General features: G+C 41.6%; 1 protein-coding gene across 1 annotated transcript in view; it reads right to left on the reverse strand.

The window, feature by feature from the left end:
- serhl (serine hydrolase like) overlaps nucleotides 1–24,155 on the reverse strand; it is a 41,982-nt gene that overhangs the window by 12,082 nt on the left and 5,745 nt on the right. Inside the window, exons 5-10 of the mRNA XM_069909851.1 lie at nucleotides 15,466–15,507; nucleotides 8,476–8,495; nucleotides 5,514–5,588; nucleotides 3,664–3,767; nucleotides 2,616–2,695; nucleotides 839–873 (exon numbers count right to left, since the gene is read on the reverse strand). Coding sequence (XP_069765952.1) covers nucleotides 839–873; nucleotides 2,616–2,695; nucleotides 3,664–3,767; nucleotides 5,514–5,588; nucleotides 8,476–8,495; nucleotides 15,466–15,507 — 356 coding nt within the window. The remainder of the gene's footprint in view (nucleotides 1–838; nucleotides 874–2,615; nucleotides 2,696–3,663; nucleotides 3,768–5,513; nucleotides 5,589–8,475; nucleotides 8,496–15,465; nucleotides 15,508–24,155) is intronic.

Here is a 24,155-nt window from a genome sequence, read left to right on the forward strand (position 1 = left end):
CTCTTCGCTTTGACTGAGGTTTCATGGGGGTCTGTGTATGGTTTAATTCAATCGTTCACCAGAAGAAATTTACTTACATCATTATCAAGGTTACATCAGTGCTGAGATGGGGTTGAGTGTGTGTGCATTCAGAGAGGGGAAAGACAGGACAAATGGAGCTGGCAGGAATGACCCTGCTCCTTGTAAACAGTCAATGTTAAACCGTTACTCACTAGTATTGTTCTAAATCCTGAAACTCCCTCCCACCAGCATTGCAGGAGCACCTTCAGGGCGGCACATTTAGTGTAGTGGTTAGCGCAACGCTGTTACAGTGCCAGTGACCCGGGTTTGAATCCTGCGCTGTCTGTATGGAGTCTGTACGTTCTCCCCGTGTCTGCATGGGTTTTCCCTGGTGCTCCGGTTTCCTCCCACCCTTCAAAACGTACTAGGGGCTGAAGGGTATTTGGGTGGCACAGGCTTGTGTGCTGGGTGGATCTCTTCAAGGCAGTGGTTCGTCCCTGCCCACTCAATGGCAGGTATGGGGAGACAATATTCAGAAAAAAAGTACAGATCGCAGAGGCAGACCTGCATTCCCCTTTACACAGAGGAGTGGGGAAGGGGATTTAGACTGATTGGGGAGGGGAAGGGGATTCAGACTGATTGGGGAGGGGGGGGGAATTTAATTGCTCAGCCTGGTAATGCTCCTTTGCCAGGACCAATGCCAGGTTCTGCCTGATGCCGGCACTTGTTGCTTGTGGTGACTGGCTGGCAAGGCCCATGCAGGTAACTCGCATTAAAACAGAAGGAAGTGGAGCACCGATCACTTACGCGGAATAGCCAGCATCAACAGGAAACATACCAGGTTGATCTTTATGTCTCTGGTGAACACAAGACCTTGGAAAGAGAAACAGCAGTGATGAGAAATAAACAAAAATTCTCAATTTGAAACAAAACTCACAAACTGCTGATGGCGGAAATAATACTGACAAAAGCTGGAACCATCCAGCAGGCCAGGCAGCATCAGAGGGAGAAACAGTTCACGTTTCAGATCTGGGACTGTCTCCACCACCATTCTCGTGCAGCCATCTCCATGGAAGTTCTAAACTTGTTTTTGATTCTTCCCATCGATTTCCAACACATTCTGTTGAATGTTTTCCCTAGAAACTGGCCAAAGGACAGTGTGAGCTATGGACAAGAGATTCAACCCCAGTATCCGGGGATTGATTCTGACCTCGTGTGGAGTTTGCACAGTCTTGCTGTGGTCACGTGATTCCCTACCCACCACCCCCCCCCCCATCTCCTATAGTCACGCTGGTGGATTAACTGGCCAAAGTTACCATTAGTGTGCATTTTAATAGCAAAAATTAATCAAGGTGAAGCTGATGGTTGTGTGTGAGAGACAGCACATTGCAAGTGTTCATGGAAATGTGGATGGGAAATGGAATTCATGAGTTGCTCTTGGAAGTTACCAACAACTAGAAAAGACTTTTTTGTGTGTCATTACAAGATCCTTTCTGGTTTGAAACATCATTTCATGGAAAGTGGCACATACATTTCGGAATGTTTGTGGAAGGGAACTGATTTGCTGCCGAGTTTCCCTCAATGTTTCCCGAGTAGCTGGTCCTTGATGTAATGTTTGTGATCTTGTGCTAACAAACCATTGTTGAGCCTGCTGTCTGTGACTGGTTTTTGATCTCAGCCAGATCACGGTTCTATTTGAGGGTTGCAGTCCTTACTTTGCTCTGGTTTCTGGTGCAGAGATCATTACCCAGCTCCTGTACTCCGCTCGTTTCTACATCTTGAATCAGAACGAGGCTAATGACTGCTGGTAAAAAAAAGAAAATCTGCCGCTGCTGGGGTCTAGCGCTGGAGAAACTCAGCAGGTCACACACCATCCACAGGAAGTAAAAGGCCTGCAGCATCGATTGCCTTTTACTTCCCATAGATGTGATCACATGACCGTGGCACAAAGGTTCATACTCACATTCACCTCCTTGGACTAGCACCTGATGCACAATAATCAAAAGAGGAGGGATACAAGAGGCTGTGACTGCTCTCAGGTGGAGTAGCTGGGAGAAGGCAGCTCCAGAGCCGGCTGCGGGTATGCATGAAGCGACATTCAAGTGGTAGCAATGAAGGCGCTGTTCTGGCACCTGCAAGGTCCACAGCGGGGAGAGGTGCCACAGTGCAGTGACGGCTCCTGTTGACTGTGGCCGTAGTCCCACCCGCTTTCAGGTGCCTGGGGGAGCGCTTGGAAGCAGAGAATACGCTTACCCGAGGAGGGTTAGGTAAGTACTCCTCGGGTCAGGGTTTTCCGCTTTCAGGCAGCCTCCCAACAGCCACATTCGGGGATTTCATGCGGCTTTACATTGGGGTATTCTGGCCACCTGAAAGCGGCTTGTGCTGAAGCTTGGTATAGCCACAGCGAAGGCCCTGTGGGTTAGGACCACAGTCTGGGATCCTGCAAGACTGGGCTCTGTGTTACAGTCTCTCAAACACTGCGTGGGTGTGTTGCTTAAAGACGAAGCAAGAGTGATGTAGATGCTCTAAACTGTTGGTGTTAATGTACTGATTGTGTTTACTGTATGTGAATGTGGTGAACAACAGCTGCCCCATCCTAGAGCCTCTGACTGTACCTCCAGACACTTCACTGGATCCCCGCTGCAGCAGTATTTTGCCAGTTTCCTTCGTTACAGATTCATTTCCCTCCAAAAGTCTGAAGGGTAAAAGAGAGATTAGTTAAGAAGCAGGGAATCCGAACAGCACCAAACCTCTGGACATGGAAGGCAACTCTCGTTTGGACTTTGTTCACTCTGTCCAATTCCAGTGACCTCACCAGCAAATTCCCAAACATACTGCGGTTTCTGAATTGCCAGCTGCTGTCGATACCCTGCTGTCTCACTGATAAACATACCCCGTACTCAGAGCACAGTACTGCTTCAGCACATCTCTGCCAGCCCCGTTCTGCAGGATGTTTAAAGCTGTACGGGATCATCGGTGCCGAGACCGGGAAGTAGGACCCTGCAGAGAAGAGTTGGACAAGGGATCTCTGCTCCCCTCTCCTCCCGGGTCAGTGCTGCCATTTGTTTCCCATGGTGATCCACGAAGGCGACCTAGCCCCCATGCCAGTAGTTGGCCAAGGGCCCACACGGAGGTAGCACCTGGTGATCCATGTCGTAGCCCATCAGCTCAGGCTGTTGTAAAGGGGCCCCATGGCCTCTATCGGAAGAATATCCAACTAAATGTCACTTCCTAACACCACTATAGAAGCAGCTTCACATGTGCAATAGTTATTGAAACAGCAGCTCATCACCAGACAATGAACAATACATCCAACAGTGCCCAAATCTCTTGAGAAAGAAAACCCAAGAACTGTTCTTCACCAACAATGGCACTGCAGATTAATTGGCCAATCATTTCATTTTAAAATTTATAAATTTATTTAGACATACAGCACAGTAACAGGTCCTTCCGGCCCACGAGTTCGTGCTGCCCAATTACACCCAATTGACCTACAACCCCCGGTATGTTTTGAATGGTGGGAGGAAACTGGAGCCCCCCGGGGAAAACCCACGCAGACACAGGGAGAACATTCAAACGCCTTACAGATAATGCAGAATTCGAACCTGATGGCTGGTGCTGTCACAGCGTGGCGCTAACCGTTACGCAAACATCATAACTAACCTCTTCAGAGCTGCATCCGGAGTGTAGAGTCTGGGTGACCCCTTCTCCTTCTCTAGTTTGAGAAGCCCATCGATTGCCTTCTTAATTTGTTCTTGATGAGTGTTCTAGTAATTCAAACACAGCTCTTTAGAGAAAACCTGTTTAGAGAAAGCAATCCCAACCAGTCAAAAGACAATTTTCGACTCTCCAATTGCTCGTCAGAATCTCTGCCGTTCCTCTGGACAGAATGTGCAATTAGTTTTATTTCAGGTGGATCTATGATTAATCTCCCATCCCATCTCTACAGTCCACACCTCACCAACTTCCTCTCCGCTGTGACATTGCATCCTCAGCCTGTAAACTGCCTGATGGGAGACAATTCTTAACCACCTGCTTGTTGGAAGAATGTCAGCCAGCAAACTCCAACCTGCGCTAGGTATGCATCTCTGGTGCCCTGTGCACTTGAGAGGACTCCACAATTGAGAGCGTCCTCTCGGGCTGCATCACTGTGTGGGACGGTAGCTGCAAAGCATCGGATCAGAAGTCAATACAGACGATTATAAAAACGGCCGAGGAGATCACCAGGGTGCCTCTTGCCTCTATTGACAACATTCATTTGGAGCTTTTGCTGGAATAAGGCGCAAAGAATTATTGAGGACCCGTTCCATCCTGCACACAGTATCTTTGACCCACTACCATCAGGAACGAGGTACAGGAACATCAATATCAGGACTACCAGGCTGGGGAATAATTTCTTCTGTGAGATTGACGAACAGTATCGTTTAACTGAGAAAACCATCCCAAAATATTGATATTGTGGCAGCTCAACACAAGGCTGGCGAACCGGCCCTGCTTGTAAGCCATGCGGCGGGGCAGCCGGCCAAAATGGCGCCGTCGGGGGTTTCCCTTCTTTCCAGCACGGGACTCGAAAACCCGTGCTCGGGGACCACGTGACGCCCAGGTGACGTCAGCGCCCTCCAGCGCAGTTCTCAGCCAGGTCCAGGCTGGGAGTATAAATGCAGCCCTGCAGCCTGAAATAAACTAGTCTAGTCTGCTCACTGAGCTCAACCCATTTGGTTGTGTGTGTTATTGAAGGAGCAGTGTAGCCGCCACTACAATATATTTATTTTAAATTACAGTAGAAGTCCAAAATCCAAAGGCCACCCAAGAATCCAGGCTTTTTGAAGACTCTCAAACTTTTTAAATTTAGCAGGCTTTTGTGCGCATGCATGCATAAATGCATGCACAGTGGTAAGAAGCGTCCACACATCCCTTCCCACTAATCGCCCCCTCAGTACCTAAACCTTGCAACCGCAAGAAATGCTACACATCCTCCCTTACCACCATTCCGAGCCTCGAACAGTCCTTCCAAGTGCAGCAACACCTGTAAATCTGCTGCATCTGGTCAGACTGGGAGATCGCTTCGTTGACCGCCTTCACTCTAGCTGTTACATCAGCAAGGTTGTGTCGGTGACCGACCATTTTAATTCCACACCGACACGTGGTCTCATGCACTCCCAGAAGCTATCACAAATTGGAGGAACAACACCCAATACTGGGAACTCTCCAACCAGATGGTATTATCATCGACTTCTCCCATTTCTGTTAAACCCATTCCCCAAGTTTCTCTCTTTCTCTACCCCTCTGACTCATTCCGCTAACTCCCTCTTCCCTTCCCTCTCCATTCAGAAAGCCACCCCCTTCCCCCCTCAACATCCCAGCTGGTTTTCCTCCCCCTGCCCCTTCTCCCACCCCTTTTTATTCAGATGCTGCCTGCTTTTTTACCTTGACAAAGGGCTTAGGCACAAAACATTGGTGACCCTTTACTTCCTGAATGACCTGCTGAGTTTCTCCGGCATCGCAAAACTTACTCTGTCATGTGGAAAGAAGCCATATCCGTCCAGCACAATCAGTTTATCCACCATCTCCGGGAAAATGGAGCAGAACTGCAAGAGTGAATGATTTCAATCAGAAAAAGAAATGCCGATTACTCGACACTTCCACATGTACCACAGAAGGCATCTCTTGTGGATGCCTACCCATATATACAATCTCACATTTCTCTGCCACATTACCTCTGCTCCGCACATGAAAGTTGACAGGCAGCTAGATTTGATGGGCATGTTCCTGGGATTGAGTTTAAGTTGTAGGGAGAGGCTGCCTCTTTATTCCTCCAGGAAAGCAGGAGGCCAAGGGGTGACACTGGAGTGTACAAAAATAATGCAGAGCATGGATAAAGTGAATGTTTGCAGTCTTTCCCCTCCTGGGGTAGACCACTCTAGAACTAGAGGGGGCATAGGTTTAAAGTGAGGGGAGAGATTCAAGAGGGACCAAAAGAGGCAACTTCATCCACTCAGAGGGCAGTCCATATCTGGAACGAGCTGTCTGAGGAAATTGCAGAAACAGGTAAAACAACAATGTTCAAGGGGAGGCACGTTTGGCGTAGCGATTAACACAATGTTGTGACAGCACCAGTGACGGGGACCGGGGTTCGAATTCCACGCTGTCGGTAAGAAGTTTGTACGTTCTCCCCGTTTCTGCGTGGGTTTTCCCCCCAGGGGCTCCAGTTTCCTCCCACCAGGGGTTGTAGGTCAAACGGGTGTAATTGGGCTCATAGAAACATAGAAGATAGGAGCAGGAGTAGGTCATTTGGCCCTTCGAGCCTGCTCCGCCATTCAATGAGATCATGGCTGATCTTAAAGTTCAGTACCCCGTTCCCGCCTTCTCTCCGTAACCTTTAATACCCTTATACTGAAGAAATAGATCTAATTCCCTCTTAAATATATTCATTGAACCTGCCTCTACTGCCCTCTGTGGCAATGAATTCCACAGATTCACCACCCTCTGGGTAAAGAAATTCCTCCTCTTCTCGGTTCTAAAGTGTTTGCCTATTATCCTCGAACCATGACCCCGGGTTCTGGACTCCCCCACCATTGGAAACATCCCATCTGCATCCATTCTGTCCAGTCCTTCCAGAATTTTATATGTCTCTATGTGATCCTCTCTCAATCTTCTAAACTCCAGCGAGTACAATCCCAAATTGTACAATCTTTTCACACAAGTTATTCCTGCAATGCCTGGTGAATCGCCTCTGCACTCCCTCCATTGCAAGAACATCCTTCCTTCGATAAGGTGACCAAAACTGCACACAATACTCCAGGTGTGGTCTCACCAAGGCTCTGTAAGGTATCCTCATTCCTATACTCAAACCCTCTTGATATGAAGGCCAACATACCATTTGCCTTTTTAACCGCCTGCTGTACCTGCATGCTCGCCTTCAATAACTGGTGCACAAGAACCCCTAGGTCTCTCTGCACTTCCCCATCTCCCAATCTATTGCCATTCAAATAGTAATCTGAAGGGCCTGTTTCCGTGCTGTGTGTCTAAATTTTAAAAAGTCATTGGGACAGATTCACAAATAGGAAGGGTTTAAAAGGATAAGGGGCAAACACAGGCCAAGGGGACTAGCCCAGATTTCCACTTGGTCAACATGCATGAGTTGGGCTGAAGGGCCTGCTCTGAGCTGTGAGACTCTACAGTTTTGGCTTTGTACAACAGTACATCTAATGCCGACATTTGTAGCGGGAAGCCCCTCGATACTGGGTGCTGTGGAGCACCCACCTCCCACACATCCCGATACCTACATGGCTCCGATACAAGCATCTTAAGCATTTTTAAGGCTGGGTTCGACTCTCTCACTTTGTTTATCAACTAAAACTGATCCCACCACATCAGCAGTCAAAATCACATTCTCAACATTTCCATACAGGGTCACTGATGCGGATGCCACAAATGCTATTGGACAACAGTGTTTTAAGAGGATTGTTAAATGGAAGAATTACTGAGTATGTAGTCAAATTTTTTGGACCAATTTTTTGGGTCTATTTTGTAAAGGTGGGGGGGGGGGTCGACTCTTACACAAGTATATACGGTAGTTCTCAGAGATCTGGATCTATGCCAGAAAGACATGCAGTCAACATGCACCCTCAGCACAGATAACAGATTTAAGCAGAGAGCAAGTCGCTGGAAACAAGGCCAAACACTCCAGTAACTTGGGTGTAACTCCAGGGATTAATTTAAAGGCCATGAGGTAATGATGCAGCTCTACAAAACTCTGGTTGGACCACACTTAGAGAACTGTGTCCAGTTCTGGTCGCCTCATTATAGGAAAGACGTGGCAGTGTTGGAAAGGGTGCAGAGGGGATTTACCTGGATGAGACCTGGTTTAGAGAGTAGGCATTTGAGCAGATATTAAGAAAGCTCAGGCTTTACTCTTTGGAGAGGAGGAGGAAGAGATGAGACATGATAGAGGTGGACATGATATTAAGAGGAATAGATAGAGTGGATGGCCAATCCCTCCTTCCCAGGGCTCAATACAAGAGGGCATGGCTTTAAGGAAATGGGTGGAAAGTTCAAGGGAGATGTAAGAGAAAGGTTTTGGTTGGTGCGTGGAATGCACGACCTGGGTCAGTGGTGGAGGCAGGTGCATCGGTGAGTTTCAAGAGGCTACTAGACAAGTATATGGGGGAATTTAAAGGAGGCTTATGTGAGAGGCAGGGTCTACAGGACAGCACAACATTGTGGGCCGAAGGGCCTGTTCTGGGCTGTATTGTTCTATATTCTAACTTACTAGCTCAGCAGGACAAGCTGCCAATCCCTTGTCTCAGTTACTTGGGTTATCCATGACCTTGAGGATCAAGCAAACCACACTTACACCCATAGTCGCTGATGGCCCTCAAACAATAAGCACAAATAAAGTACATCAGTCTAGATGACCAAAGGATCCTTGCAATATTACACAGAGACAGCTGGAATCGTAAGTATAGTACTCACCAATCCTCCAACATTGCCCCCTGGAGAAGAACCATGAAGAATGTTAGTTCATCCATGACATCATCTTGAGAACAGAAACAGCTCATTGTTTCCACCATGGTTGTCTAACTCAGGGAAGGGGAAGCTAATTCAATTTATATTACAATAAAAATCCAAATTTCCGGTCTGCTTGGGGATTAGGTCGGTCCCGATTTTTGGATTTTCGAGATTCTTTGGCAGCACTTTTATAATCAAATTTAAGAAGAAATAAAGAAGAGATGCGTTATTTTTTTTAAATTTTTTATTTTTCACATCATAAAACACGTTAGCCATGATATACACTTTTTCATTTTCACACATATACAGTGACTTTTTCTCCCCCCACCTCCCTCCTCCCAAGCCACCCCCCACCCCCCCCCTCTCATCCATTTTAGGTATACAATCTAGGTTGCATTAAGCCAGTCAGACAATATTGTCATTCAACAAAAATACACCAGAAATTCTACTGAGTCCATTCTTTTCTTTTCTTCTCCTTCCATCAACTTAGGTAATGTTTGTTCCTGGTAGGTTTTCGCTATTGTATTTAATGTAAGGCTCCCATACTTGTTCGAATATTTCAATATTATTTCTTAAACTATATGTTATTTTTTCTAATGGAATACATTTATTCATTTCTATATACCATTGTTGTATTTTCAAATTATCTTCCAATTTCCAGGTTGACATAATACATTTTTTTGCTACGGCTAGGGCTATCTTAACAAATCTTTTTTGTGCACCATCCAAATCAATTCCAAATTCTTTGTTTTTTATGTTACTTAGGAGAAAGATCTCTGGATTCTTTGGTATATTGTTTTCTGTTATTTTATTTAATATCTGATTGAGATCATCCCAAAATTTTTCTACTCTCTCACATGTCCAGATTGCATGAATTGTTGTTCCCCTTTCTTTTTTACATCGAAAACATCTATCAGATACTGTTGGGTCCCATTTATTTAACTTTTGCGGTGTAATGTATAGTCTGTGTAACCAATTATATTGTATCATACGCAGCCTCGTATTTATTGTATTTCTCATCGTTCCAGAACATAATTTCTCCCATGTTTCCTTTTTTATCTTTATATTTAAATCTTGTTCCCATTTTTGTTTAGTTTTACCATTTGTTTCCTCATTCTCCTTTTCTTGCAGTTTAATATACATATTTGTTATAAATCTTTTGATTAACATTGTATCTGTAATCACATATTCAAGGTTACTTCCCTCTGGTAAACTCAAATTGCTTCCTAATTTATCTTTCAAGTAGGATCTCAGTTGGTAATATGCCAGCGCTGTGTCTCCAATTATATTGTACTTATCTCTCATTTGTTCAAAGGATAAGAATCTATTTCCTGAAAAACAATTTTCTATTCTTTTAATCCCTTTTTTTTCCCATTTTCTAATGGAAAGGTTGTCTATTGTAAAAGGGAGTAGCTTATTTTGCGTCAATATTAGTTTTGGTAATTGATAATTTGTTTTATTTCTTTCTACATGAATCTTCTTCCATATATTGAGGAGATGGTGTAATACTGGAGAACTTCTATGTTGTACCAATTTTTCGTCCCATTTATATATGTGTTCAGGTATCTTTTCCCCTATTTTATCTAATTCTAATCTCGTCCAGTCTGGTTTTTCCCTTGTTTGATAAAAATCTGATAGGTACCTTAATTGTGCGGCTCTATAATAATTTTTGAAGTTTGGCAATTGTAAGCCTCCTTGTTTATACCATTCTGTTAATTTATCTAGTGCTATCCTCGGTTTCCCCCCTCTCCATAAAAATTTCCTTATTATTTTCTTTAACTCTTTGAAGAATTTTTCTGTCAGTTGTATTGGCAATGCCTGAAATAAGTATAGTATCCTTGGAAAAATGTTCATTTTAATACAGTTTATCCTTCCTATCAGTGTTAGTGGTAGCTCTTTCCAATGCTCTAAATCGTCCTGTAATTTTTTCATTAGTGGATTGTAATTGAGTTTATATAATTGGCCTAGATTTTTGTTTATTTGTACACCTAGGTATCTTATTGCCTGCATTTGCCATCTGAATGGGGATTCCTTCTTAAATTTTGAGAAATCCGCGTTATTCATAGGCATTGCTTCACTTTTATTTACGTTTATCTTGTATCCCGACACTTCTCCATATTCCTTCAATTTCTTATATAGTTCTTTTATCGATAGTTCTGGTTCTGTTAAGTACACTATCACATCATCCGCAAATAGACTGATTTTATATTCCCTGTCTTTTATTTAATTCCTTTTATATTATTATCTATTCTTATCGATTCTTCTAGTGGTTCTATAGCTAGCGCAAACAATAATGGTGATAGTGGGCATCCCTGCCGCGTTGACCTGCTTAAGTTAAATTGCTTTGATACATGTCCATTTACTGTCACTTTCGCTAACGGTCCCTTATATAATGCTTTAATCCAATTAATATACTTCTGCAGTAAACTGAATTTTTGCAATACTTTGAACAAATAATTCCATTCTACTCTGTCGAAGGCCTTCTCTGCGTCTAAAGCAACTGCTACTGCAGGTGCTTTATTTCCTTCTACTGCATGAATTAAGTTAATAAATTTACAAATATTGTCTGTTGTGCGTCTTTTTTGATAAATCCAGTTTGGTCTAAATTTACCATTTTCGGTACCTGTTCTGCTAATCTGTTCGCTAATAGTTTAGCTATTATCTTATAATCTGTGTTTAGCAAAGATATTGGTCTATATGACGCTGGTGAGAGTGGATCTTTCACTGTAATTATTGCTGTTTTACATGAATCTGGTAAGTTTTGTGTCTCATCAATCTGGTTGATTTCATCCAGGAGGGGCGGTATTAATAGGTCTTTAAATGTTTTGTAGAATTCTATTGGGAGTCCATCCTCTCCTGGTGTCTTATTATTTGGTAATTTTTTTTATTATCTCTTGTATTTCTACTGTTCCAAATGGTTCTGTTAATTTATTTTGTTCCTCTATTTGTAGTTTTGGTAGTTCAATTTTAGTCAAAAATTCATCTATTTTCCCTTCTTTCCCTTCGTTTTCAGTTCGGTATAATTGTTCATAGAATTCTCTGAAGTTTTACTTAATTTCTTTTGGATTATATGTAATTTGTTTGTCTTTTTTCCTTGTTGCCAATACCATTTTCTTAGTTTGCTCTGTCTTAAGCTGCCATGCTAAGATTTTGTGTGTTTTTTCACCTAGTTCATAATATTTCTGTTTTGTCTTCATTATATTCTTCTCCACCTTATATGTTTGTAATGTTTCATATTTTATTTTTTTATCCGCCAATTCTCTTCTTTTGGTTGTATCTTCCTTTATTGCTAATTCTTTTTCTATGTTTACTATTTCCCTTTCCAACTGCTCTGTTTCCTGATTATAGTCCTTCTTCATCTTGGTTACATAACTTATTATTTGCCCTCTAATAAATGCTTTCATTGCGTCCCATAGTATAAACTTATCTTCCACTGATTCCGTATTTACTTCAAAATACATTTTTAATTGTTTTTCAATAAATTCTCTAAAATCCTGTCTTTTAAGTAGCATGGGGTTTAATCTCCATCTATACATTCTTGGAGGGATGTCCTCTAGCTTTACTGTCAGTATTAAGGGTGAATGGTCCGATAGCATTCTCGCTTTATATTCTGTTTTTCTTACTCTATCCTGCATACTAGCTGATAACAAAAATAGGTCTATTCTTGAGTATGTTTTATGTCTAGTCGAGTAGTATGAGTATTCCTTTTCTTTTGGGTTTTGTTTCCTCCATATGTCCACAAGTTTCATTTCTTGCATTGATTTAATTATAAATTTGGTTACTTTGTTCTTCCTGTTAATTTTTTTTCCCGTTTTATCCATATTTGGATCCAAATTCAGATTGAAATCCCCTCCTATTAGTATGTTCCCTTGCGTATTAGCTACCTTCAAAAAGATATCTTGCATAAACTTTTGATCTTCTTCGTTAGGTGAATATATATTAAGTAGATTTCAAAGCTCCGAATATATCTGACATTTTATCATAACACATCTCCCTGCTGGATCTATTATTTCCTCTTCTATTTTAAATGGCACATTTTTGCTAATTAATATAGCCACTCCTCTTGCTTTTGAATTATACGATGCTGCTGTTACATGTCCTACCCATTCTCTCTTTAATTTCTTGTGCTCCAATTCAGTTAAGTGTGTTTCTTGGACAAATGCTATATCTATTTTTTCCTTTTTCAGTAAATTTAGTAGTTTCTTCCTTTTAATTTGGTTATGTATTCCATTAATATTTAAAGTCATATAGTTCAGCGTAGCCATTTTATATTTTGTTTATCTTCTCTTTCCGTTTTTCCATTTCTGTTTTCTTATTTTCAACTCTTTACCAGACAACATTCCTACAACATCCAACATTTTCCTTATTCTCCTATTTCTATCTTCTTTATCCCCAACCTCCCCTTCCCCTCCTGAGTTGTCCTTTATTCCTTGTCGGACAACCACATCTCCCCTCTCCATTTGGATTTGCGAATCCACTCGCAAGTGTCAACTGATTTTGCAGTGACCGCTCTTTTCCCCCACCCAGCCCCCCCCAGAAAAGATTTCACTTTTCATATGTCACAAAGGTCACTCTTTTAATTCCCTCCTTATTCTCTCTATTCCATTACCTTCCCTTATTAATTCTTGTCTATACTATCTATGTTTTCCTCTAATTACAGATACTTTCACGTATGCCCATTGTCTCTATTCACTCTTATACCTCTTTACCCGCATACATATCAATCGTGGTCATTTTTACCCTCATTACCCGTCTTCATCCCTCAGTCTATTTTTGTCTTTACCCACATACATATCAATCGTGATCATTTTTACTCTCATTACCCGTCTTCATCCCTCAGTCTATTTTTGTAGTTGTTCTGCAAATTTTCGTGCTTCTTCTGGATCCGAGAACAGTCTGTTTTGTTGTCCTGGAATAAATATTTTCAATACCGCAGGATGCTTCAGTATAAATTTATACCCTTTCTTCCATAAAATCGCCTTTGCTGTATTGAACTCTTTTCTCTTCTTTAGGAGTTCAAAACTTATATCTGGATAAATGAAGATTTTTTGCCCTTTATACTCCAGTGGTTTGTTGCCCTCTCTTACTTTTTCCATTGTCTTCTCCAGTACCTTTTCTCTTGTAGTATATCTTAGGAATTTTACTACAATAGATCTTGGTTTTTGTTGTGGTTGTGGTTTAGAGGCCAATGCTCTATGTGCCCTTTCTATTTCCATTTCTTGCTGTAGTTCTGGACATCCTAGGGTCTTAGGGATCCACTCTTTTATAAACTCCCTCATATTCTTGCCTTCTTCATCTTCCTTAAGGCCCACTATCTTTATGTTATTTCTTCTGTTATAATTTTCCATTATATCTATTTTTTGAGCTAGTAGTTCTTGTGTCTCTTTAGTTTTTTTATTAGATTCCTCCAATTTCTTTTTTAAGTCTTCTACCTCCATTTCTGCTGCTACTGCCCGTTCTTCCATCTTGTCCATTTTTTCCCCCATTTCTGTTAAGGTCATATCTATTTTATTCACTTTCTCTTCTGTGTTGTTTATTCTTCTTAAATCATTGAATTCCTGTGTTTGCCATTCTTTAAATGACTCCATGTATCCTCTAACAAGAGCAAGTATATCCTTTACCTTGCCTTTCCCTTCATCTATTTCACTGTATTCTTCCTCTTCTTCTTCCTCTGGGTTGGCCATCTGTTGTTTCTTTGTTGCCCTTTCCTTCTCTTCTTTCTTGTTTCTATTGTCTTCTGTGGTCTCTTCTTGCTGCAGGTGTTCTGCAGCTGTCGTTGCCGGCTGTGGAGATCGACTCCCCAGCTGGTCACCCCTCCCGTCGGTGTGGTTTTTATCATGCGCATCGCGCATGCGCGACTCCTCGCGCATGCGCGGTTGCGCACTTTTACTCGGCTCTGTGAGCCATTGTTGTAGTTCTTTTTCTACCGACCTGAGGTAGCGGGCTCCTCTCTCCACAGCGGGCCTCTTCGGACAGGTAAGGCCTTCACCTTTTTCCTCCGTTGTCTTCTCTTCCTCTCTTCTTACCGTTGATTTTGATTTTTCTTCTTTTGTCTCCATCTTCTTTCCACCTTTATACTCACTTTTTTTTTTAACTTTTATTTCTGTGCCTTTGTATTTTCTCTTTTTTTTCCCGACTTTTCTGGAGAGGGCTGGAGTTCTCCGTCCGGCCACTACTCCATCACGTGACTCCCTTCAAGAAGAGATGCATTGATGAAATTTGATAGTTTATTCATTAGAAAATAGAGCGTGCTTCATTGATCAAAATGAGCAGTTTTAAAGAAAAATAAAGTCAACACTTGACAAAAATGTAAACAAAATGTTTCCACTACAAAAAAGCAATGCTTGAAATTATGTTAAAATAAATGTAAAAGAAAAATACAGTATACAAATTAATTTCTTAGTGATAAAATTACCTGTGTTAAGAACGCCTCATCGCCAAAGCTCACTTAAAAGAACCAGGACTGGCTGGCGGTAAGAGGGGCCTTCCCGGTGAGCTCCTTCCTGTATGACCAGAACATCATCCTCAACGCACGCTGTCCCTGGGACAAGTGGCAGAGAGGTGGAGACCATCGCCCATCTCTTTGCTGGATGCAGAGGGCTCTGTCACGGTTCAGCCCCAGCGGCAGCGTGACAGAGGACTCCCTGATTTACAGACTGTTCCCAGGGACCCACTCGGAGTCTGTGCATAGCGCAGGGCTGGGAACGTCAGTCCTGATTCCGTCTTCACAACTCTGAAGCATGCCCTTGGAACTCAGAGATACTTTACATGACCTCACGTTATGTATATGCACCATCTCCTGGTCCCTGGCCTTGCTCCACTTATATGAAAAACGCTGGAGGAACTCAGCTGGTCTCACAGCATCCATAGGAGATAGATATATTGCTGACATTTCGGGCCTGAGACCTTCGTCGGTAATAACCAATATACATGCAGGCCAGAAAGGATGCTTACCCATGCTGTGTCCCAAGATGGTGAATTTATTCCAGTTCAAGCCTGCAATGAGAAGAAGTAATTAAAACTTCAAATACATCAGCGTACCTTGTTTTTACCTCTCAGTATCCAGTCGCTTCTGCAGGTGCTGACAGAGGGGAAAATCCAAGGATGGTGAATCAATATTCTCTTCACTGATTTCCACGTGAATGTCAATAGGGGACATAGCCCACTGCTGATACCCTCCATCCGCGCTTCATAATTAAAACAGCAGGTGTCCGTGGGTTCCTTCACGCTGAAGTTCCCCTCCAAACCCAAAACACTGTGAATCACCTCGGCAATACCTTTTCAATATATTTGTGCAAGGATTGAAAGGAACAACTCACCCTTACCTCAGACATCTTCTCAAATTGATTAAAAGAGTACAAGTGCAGGTCTAGAAGTAAAACACTCAAGTCTGCAGACACCGTGGTTGAAGAACAGAGACGTAAAGCACCACCATCTGCAGACTTTTGTGTTTTACGTCTGTCTGCACTTCAACCACAATTGCAGGTCTGCTTCATTTCGGCTCCGTGGGGAAGCCGCATAGCCCAGGATCCTTCTGCTACTGGGCACTGAGGGGCTCAGTTTGGTGTGGAAGTCCCTCGAACAACAGAAGGGAGGGGGGAGGGGAAAAAAGAGAGGCATGCTATAAATGGTTCACGTTATAATGTACAATAACAGAATATACAAATTAATACACTAAAATGTGAAAAGCACTGTAGAAATATACATTTTATTGTGAATTGTTATTTTGAAGTATAAAAACTTTGATAGATGGTCCAACCATTGAGAAAGTTAGTTAAACAGTTAAGTCTTAACTGTGTTTCTCATCCCACTACTGACCACCTGAGTATTTACAGCTTTTTCTGTGTTGAATGTACATTTCTTGTCATATAACATTACAGACTCTTTAACCAGCAATGCTGTGGAAATCTACTCTACCCATAGTCCTCTATTTTTCTTCACATCCATGTGCCTGTCTGAGAGTCTTTTGAATGTCCCTATTGTACTAGCCTCCTCCAACCCTCCTAACAATAAGTTCCAGACCCCCACCACTCTCAGAGTAAAAACCATACCTTTGATATCTCCCCTGAATTTTCCTCTACTTGCTGTAAACAGATGGTCTCTGGTATTTGTTATGGCCTCCCTGTCATTGTCTGCTATCTTGTCAAAGTGGCTACGATGCTGCTTTTTCCACACCTTCAAGAAGGGCTCAGGCTCGAAACGACAGTAATATATGGAAGCTGCGAGACCTGCTGTTTAAGGCATTGGTGAGGCCAGGTTTGGAGCATTGTGTTCAGTTCTGGCCTCCAAATTAAAGGAAGGATATAGATAAGGTGGAGTGGGTGCAGAGAAGATTTACAAAGATGTTTCCTGGCTTACAACATCTAGAGTACAGAGAAAGATTAAGGAGACTGGGACTTTATTCATTGGAATGTAGACGGTTGAATGGGGAATTGATAGAAATTTTTTAAATTATGAAGGGAATAGATAGATTAGATGTAAGTAGCCTCTTTCCCCTGAGGGCAGGGGAGGTTAGAACAAGAGGGCATAAGTTAAGAGTAAAGGGACAAAACTTTAGGAGAAATGTTAGAGAATGCTTTTTCACTCAGAGAGTGGTGGCAAAACGGAATGATCTTCCAGAGGAGATAGTTGTGGCAGGGTCCTTTCTTTTTTTTTGTAATTCTTTATTTATCGCACTATGAACCATATCAACCAATATATTTACAAATGCATCTCTTTAAATATTCACAGTGACATTTTCTCTTTTTATCCTCCCTTCCCCCTTCCCTCCCCCCTCCAAAAACAGTAAATATTGAACATATAAAATACAATAAAACAATATCTTTATACAAAAGGAATACAAACAAAAAAGATGTAGAATCTACTTATTAATATTAAATCTGATCGTGTTTATCTTCTTATCATTTTGGGTGGTGGTGGTCCGAGGCCTGCCCTTTCTGTTATGTTCCATATATGGTTCCCAGGTTTTTTCCAAACATTGTAACTTTGTCTTTTAAATTATGTGATTTTTTTTCCAAAGGGATACACTTAAACTTTGTTATATATTCCATTAATGTTTATAGTCATTTAGTCCAACGTGGCCATCTTATGTCTTTATTTTCACTTCTTTTCCACCTCTTCACCACCTCCATCCCTTTTTTCCATTACTGTTTTTTAAGTTTTCCTTTTTAATCTCAATATATAACAATGCATTTAAGACATGAAATACCCCAACAATCATCTCCACAAACAATAATAACCCTTTAACCCCAAATGAACTTCCCCTCCTTGGATTGCCTCCTGTCCCTTGACAGCAACCACAACTCCCCTTTCCTTTCGGTTTGCAAACTTACTCGCAAGTGTCAACCGATTTCACAGTGACCCTTATTCTCCCACCCCCAGCCCCCCCTAGAAAACACTATTTTCCTATACTTATAACAAAGCTCTCTCTTTTTCCTTCTTCCCCTTCTCTTATCCATCTTTAAATATATATATATATATATGTGTGTATATATATATATATATATATATATATATGTGTGTGTGTGTATATATATATATATGTGTGTATATATATATATGTGTGTGTGTATATATATATATATATGTGTGTGTGTATATATATATATATATATGTGTGTGTATATATATATATATATGTATATATATGTGTATATATATATATAAGTATGTATATATATATGTGTGTGTGTGTATCTATATATATATATATATATAGATACACACACACATTATCTTTATATTTATTACATATTTTTGTATATTTTCTTGCCAGTCATCCTTCTTGTCACTCCTCCTCCTCTCTTCTCCTGTCCTGCAAATGTTCAGCAAATTCTTAGGCTTTCTTTGGGTCCGAGAACAGTCTATTCCGTTCCCCAGGAATGAATACTTTGAGTACCGCTGGATGTCTTAATATAAAGTTATACCCTTTCTTCCATAAGATTGTTTTCACCATGTTGAATTCCTTCCTCTTCTTTACAAGTTCGAAGCTCATTTCCGGGTAAAAAAACTATTTTTTGTCCCTTATATTCCAATGGCTTATTGTCTTCTCTAACCTTCTTTCTTGCCTGCTCCAGTATGTTTTCTCTTGTCGTATATCTTAAAAATTTTACCTCTATGGATCTCGGTTTTTAATGTTCTGGCGGTTTCGGTACTAGCGCTCTATGTGCCCTTTCGATTTCTATTTCTTCATGTGAGTCTGTTATTCCCAGCACCTTCGGGATCCATCCTCTTATAAATTCCTTCATATCTGACCCTTCTTTGCCTTATTTCAGGCCCACTATTTTTATGTTGTTTCGCCGACTGTAGTTTTCCAATACGTCAATTTTTTGTGACAATAAATCTTGTGTCTCTAATTTTTTTTTCGCTCTCTTCCAACTTCCCTCTTAAATCATTTATCTCCATTTCTACAGCAGCTTCTCGTTCCTCCACATTTTCTACTCTTTTCCCTATTTCAGTCATGACCAACTCTAAGCTTTGCATTCTGTCTTCAGCTCTTTTCATTTTTCTTTTGATTGAACTAAATTCTAATGATGGCCATTCTTTTAATGGCCTCATTTGTTCTTTGAAAAAGGCTTCATCTAAACTTTCTCCTCCTATTTTACCACCTTCTTTCCTTTGAAATTCTTGCTTCCTCCTTCTGTGTCTGTATCTATGTCTGTGTCATCTTATTCTCTTCTCTGTATCTGTGTATCTTCATCCTTCTCTGGTGAGCTGTTTCTGTATCCTTGCTGGGCCCCCAGCTGCCGCCGGTCGACCCGCGGCTGGGCCCCCAGCTGACGCCGGCTGACCCGCGGCTGGGCCCCCAGCTGACGCCGGCTGACCCGCAGCTGGGCCCCCAGCTGACGCAGGCCGAACCCCTGCTGGGCCCCCAGCTGACGCAGGCTGACCCCCTGTCGGTCGCCCCGTTGCTGCTCACCCTCTTCCAGCCCTTCATTCTCTTTCTCACCACTCTTCTTTTCTTCTTTCTTGCTTACTTCCCCCAGCCGAACGCCCCGATACTGGGCATCTCTCAGCTGGCCACTCCACAGCTGAGTCCCCCTCCTGTCAGCGTTAACCTTTTCTTTTACTTGCGCACTGTGCATGCGTAACTTCGTGCATGTGCACTTGTGCACCTCTTCTTGGCTCTGAAAGCCATTTTTGAAGTCTGCCAGGAGGAGACCGCTCCTCTGGGGACTCACCAATACCGGAGATCAGCCGCTCTGCTCCACGGTGGCCCTCTGCTCCGACGTCCAGGTAAGGCCGCCTTCTCTTCTCCAGTGATTTTCCTTCTTCCCTTTTCTCTATTATTCTTACTTTTTTCTCTTTTGGGGGCCATCTTCTGTCTCTTCTCTGTAACTTTATCTTTCTCTTCCTGTATTTTATGTTTATTGAGTTCTGTTTTTTCACACTTTTTTTCTTTTCTCTGGAGAGGGCTGATTCCACCCGACCAGCCACTACTCCATCACGTGACTCCCTCCCTTTCTGTCATTTAAGAGAAGGTTGTACATGGATATAAGGGGGTTGGAGGGCTATGGGTGGAGAGTGGAGGTGGGGGGGGGGGGAACTAGTGGAGTTGTTCAAGTGAACCGGCACGGACTCGAAGGGCCAATGTGGCCTGTTTCCACGTTATAAACTGTTATATGGTTATGGCTGAGTTCCTCCAGCATCTCTGTGTTTTTACTACAATCACATATTCTTTTGTGATTGCAGACTTTCGTGTTTCGTGTTTACCCCCCTCACCAGAAATCACTGCCCTCTGGTTTTTAGACCCCTCCCCCAACCTGTGACCATCCACCTTATCCGGGCCCCTTATGATTTTATACACCTCTACAAGTTCATCCCTCATCCTTCTATGCTCTCTGGGGGGAAGAAAATCCCTAGCCTTTTCTTGTACAATAAAACCCCTAGTATCTGGCACTTACGGGGATTGGTAGATACCGGATAAGGGAATTTTCCAGTTGCTTGAGACTTGCTCTTACAATACCTACCTCTGACCGGGGCGACTATTTAAAATCTGCACCTTAATATCCTGTGGTTTAGTGGCCCCCACAGTGATGGAGAACAGCATAAAAGACTCACGGTCCTACCACTAAATATCTTTCTATTCAAACTTGCATTTGATAAGCTGGATTAATAGTACAGCCTCTCTCCAACTTATGACCATCTGTACAGAAAACTGAAAAAAAATACTGTATAAATTTCAAAAAGTAAAGAAAAAATATGTAAATATAAAAATTATGCTTGGCTGCAAGTCCAGTATTGCTAACGGTTGCATGTGTACAATAGTGACCCCCAGACAATATCCCGGCATTGTGTACATCCCAGCATCTCTCTCAGTTCTCAGGATAAAAGAATGCTGCATGGGTACAGTAGACTGTCAGAAAAGCGCGGGGCAGTGAGACCAGTGTGGGGACTGCTAGCCTGGGGACTGCATGCCAAGCTAACGTACACCCAATACATCCATTTTGAGATCCAATCAGTCGGTCAGAACAGAATTCAGATGTATGTCGGGGAATGGCTGTAATCTTATATTAAAACATTTAAAATGTATTACAAGGCTAACAAAGCTTAAAAATAACAGCACCACAAATGAAGCTAACGGTATACACCAGTTGCCATTTGCAACAGCTGATGAACAGTGAAGTCTCACTGCTCCTCCATAGGGTCCATCCGCCCAGTCCGACTGCCGTTGGCTCTGAATAGGCTTTAAATGGCCTATTAAAGGAGCCAACACGATCGTGTTATATGGCGAGCTCTCCACTGGCCATTGTGTCAGAGGTGCACCAAAGAAGAGGTACAAGGACTGCCTAAAGAAATCTCTTGGTGAAATTCTTCAAGAAAAATAATAAGGAAATTTTTATGGAAAGGGGGGAAACCAAGGATAGCACTAGATAAATTAACAGAATGGTATAAACAAGGAGGCTTACAACTGCCAAACTTTAAAAATTATTATAGAGCCGCACAATTAAGATACCTATCAGATTTTTATCAAACAAGGGAAAAGCCAGGTTGGACTAGATTAGAATTAGATAAAATAGGGGAAAAGATACCTGAACACATATTATATAAATGGGATGAAAAATTGGTACAACATAGAAGTTCTCCAGTATTACATCATCTACTCAATATTTGGAAGAAGATTCATGTAGAAAGAAATAAAACAAATTATCAATTACCAAAACTAATATTGACGCAAAATAAGTTACTCCCTTTTACAATAGATAACCTTTCCTTTAGAGAATGGGAGAAAAAAGGGATCAAAAGAATAGAAAATTGTTTTTCAGGAAATAGATTATTATCCTTTGAACAAATGAAAGATAAATATAATATAACTCAAGATACAGTGCTGGCATATTACCAATTGAGATCCTACTTAAAGGACAAATTAGGAAGCAGTCTGAGTTTACCAGAGGGAAGTAACTTTGAATATGTGATTACAGACACAATGATAAACAAAAGATTTATAACAAATATGTATATTAAACTGCAAGAAAAGGAGAATGAGGAAACAAATGGTAAAACTAAACAAAAATGGGAACAAGATTTAAATATAAAGATAAAAAAGGAAACATGGGAGAAGTTATGTTCTGGAACGATGAGAAATACAATAAATACGAGGTTACGTATGATACAATATAACTGGATACACAGGCTATACATTACACCTCAAAAGTTAAATAAATGGGACCCAACAGTATCTGATAGATGTTTTCGATGTAAAAAAGAAATGGGAACAACAATTCATGCAATCTGGACATGTGAGAAAGTAGAAAAATTTTGGGAAGATCTAAACCAAATATTAAATAAAATTACAGAAAACAATATACCAAAGAATCCAGAGATCTTCCTCCTAAGTAACATAAAAAACAAAGAATTTGGAATTGATTTGGAGGATGCACAAAAAAGATTTGTTAAGATAGCTCTAGCCGTAGCAAAAAAATGTATTATGTCAACCTGGAAATCGGAAGATAATTTGAAAATACAACAATGGTATATAGAAATGAATAAATGTATTCCATTAGAAAAAATAACATATAGTTTAAGAAATAATATTGAAATATTTGAACAAATATGGGAGCCTTACATGAAACACAATAGCGAAAACCTACCGGGGACATTCACTACCTAGATTAACGAAAGGAGAAGGAAATGAAAAGAATTGACTCAGTGGAATTTCTTGTTTATTTTTATTGAATGACAACATTGTTTGACTGGTTTAATGTATCCTAGATTTTGTACTTTTAATGGACGGGAGGGGGGAGGTGGGGAGGGTGGGATGGGAGGAGGAAGGGGGGGAGAAAATGGCACTGTATATATTTGAAAAGGAAAAAGTATGCATCATGGTTAATGTGGTTTATGGTGTGAAAAATAAAAAATTTTTAAAAAAAGAAATCTCTTGGTGCCTGCCACATTGACCACCGCCAGTGGGCTGATATCGCCTCAAACCGTGCATCTTGGCGCCTCACAGTTCGGCGGGCAGCAACCTCCTTTGAAGAAGACCGCAGAGCCCACCTCACTGACAAAAGGCAAAGGAGGAAAAACCCAACACCCAACCCCAACCAACCAATTTTCCCCTGCAACCGCTGCAACCGTGTCTGCCTGTCCCGCATCGGACTTGTCAGCCACAAACGAGCCTGCAGCTGACGTGGACATTTACCCCTCCATAAATCTTCGTCCGCGAAGCCAAGCCAAAGAAAAGAAAGGAGCCAACAATGGTTTATTTTAAAATTTGCAAATAAAATGTAAACCTTTGTTGGGTAATTTGCTTTCAAAATATTGTGACAGCATCACTCCACTTGTCAGTGGTAAGTGCCAGACTTGGGGGAGTCTTATACATTGAGTATAGCTCAAAACTACATTGTAAGTGGAAATTCTGGGGTTGTCTTGTACACACATATATGCCAGTTTTTATTTATTTCCTTTGATTGATTTTGCTTGTGATCATGGAGATCGCTCGTGTGTTCGTGCAGACAGACATTGGTATAAACTAGAACTGCAGGGCACTTTGTGTTCATGGAGACATCTGTTGGTATAAACTGGAACTGCAGGGCACTTTGTGTTCGTAAGTTGGTACAAACTGGAACTGCAGGGCACTTTGTGTTCGTACGTTGGTATAAACTGGAACTGCAGGGCACTTTGTGTTCGTACGTTGGTATAAACTGGAACTGCAGGGCACTTTGTGTTCGTATGTTGGTATAAACTGGAACTGCAGGGCACTTTGTGTTCGTACGTTGGTATAAACTGGAACTGCAGGGCACTTTGTGTTCGTACGTTGGTATAAACTGGAACTGCAGGGCACTTTGTGTTCGTATGTTGGTATAAACTGGAACTGCAGGGCACTTTGTGTTCATACGTTGGTATAAACTGGAACTGCAGGGCACTTTGTGTTCACGGAGACATCTGTTGGTCTATACCAGTGGTTTTCAAACTGCCCTAAACTCACATTCCACCTTTAGTAATCCCAACGCCATAGGTGCTCTGTGATTAGTAAGGGATTGCTTAAGATGGTAAAAGAGGAAAGAAAAAGGTTGAAAACCACTGTTATAATCGAATCCAATTGACTCGTTAACTCCAAAGGAAATGGATCAATAACAATTTTTCTCAAGCAAAATATTTCAGTAACAATTGGGTCTAGAGCAGTGATTCTCAACCTTCCCTTCCCA

This window comes from Narcine bancroftii, chromosome 13 (assembly GCF_036971445.1).
Source record: "Narcine bancroftii isolate sNarBan1 chromosome 13, sNarBan1.hap1, whole genome shotgun sequence".
NCBI classification, from domain to species: domain Eukaryota; kingdom Metazoa; phylum Chordata; class Chondrichthyes; order Torpediniformes; family Narcinidae; genus Narcine; species Narcine bancroftii.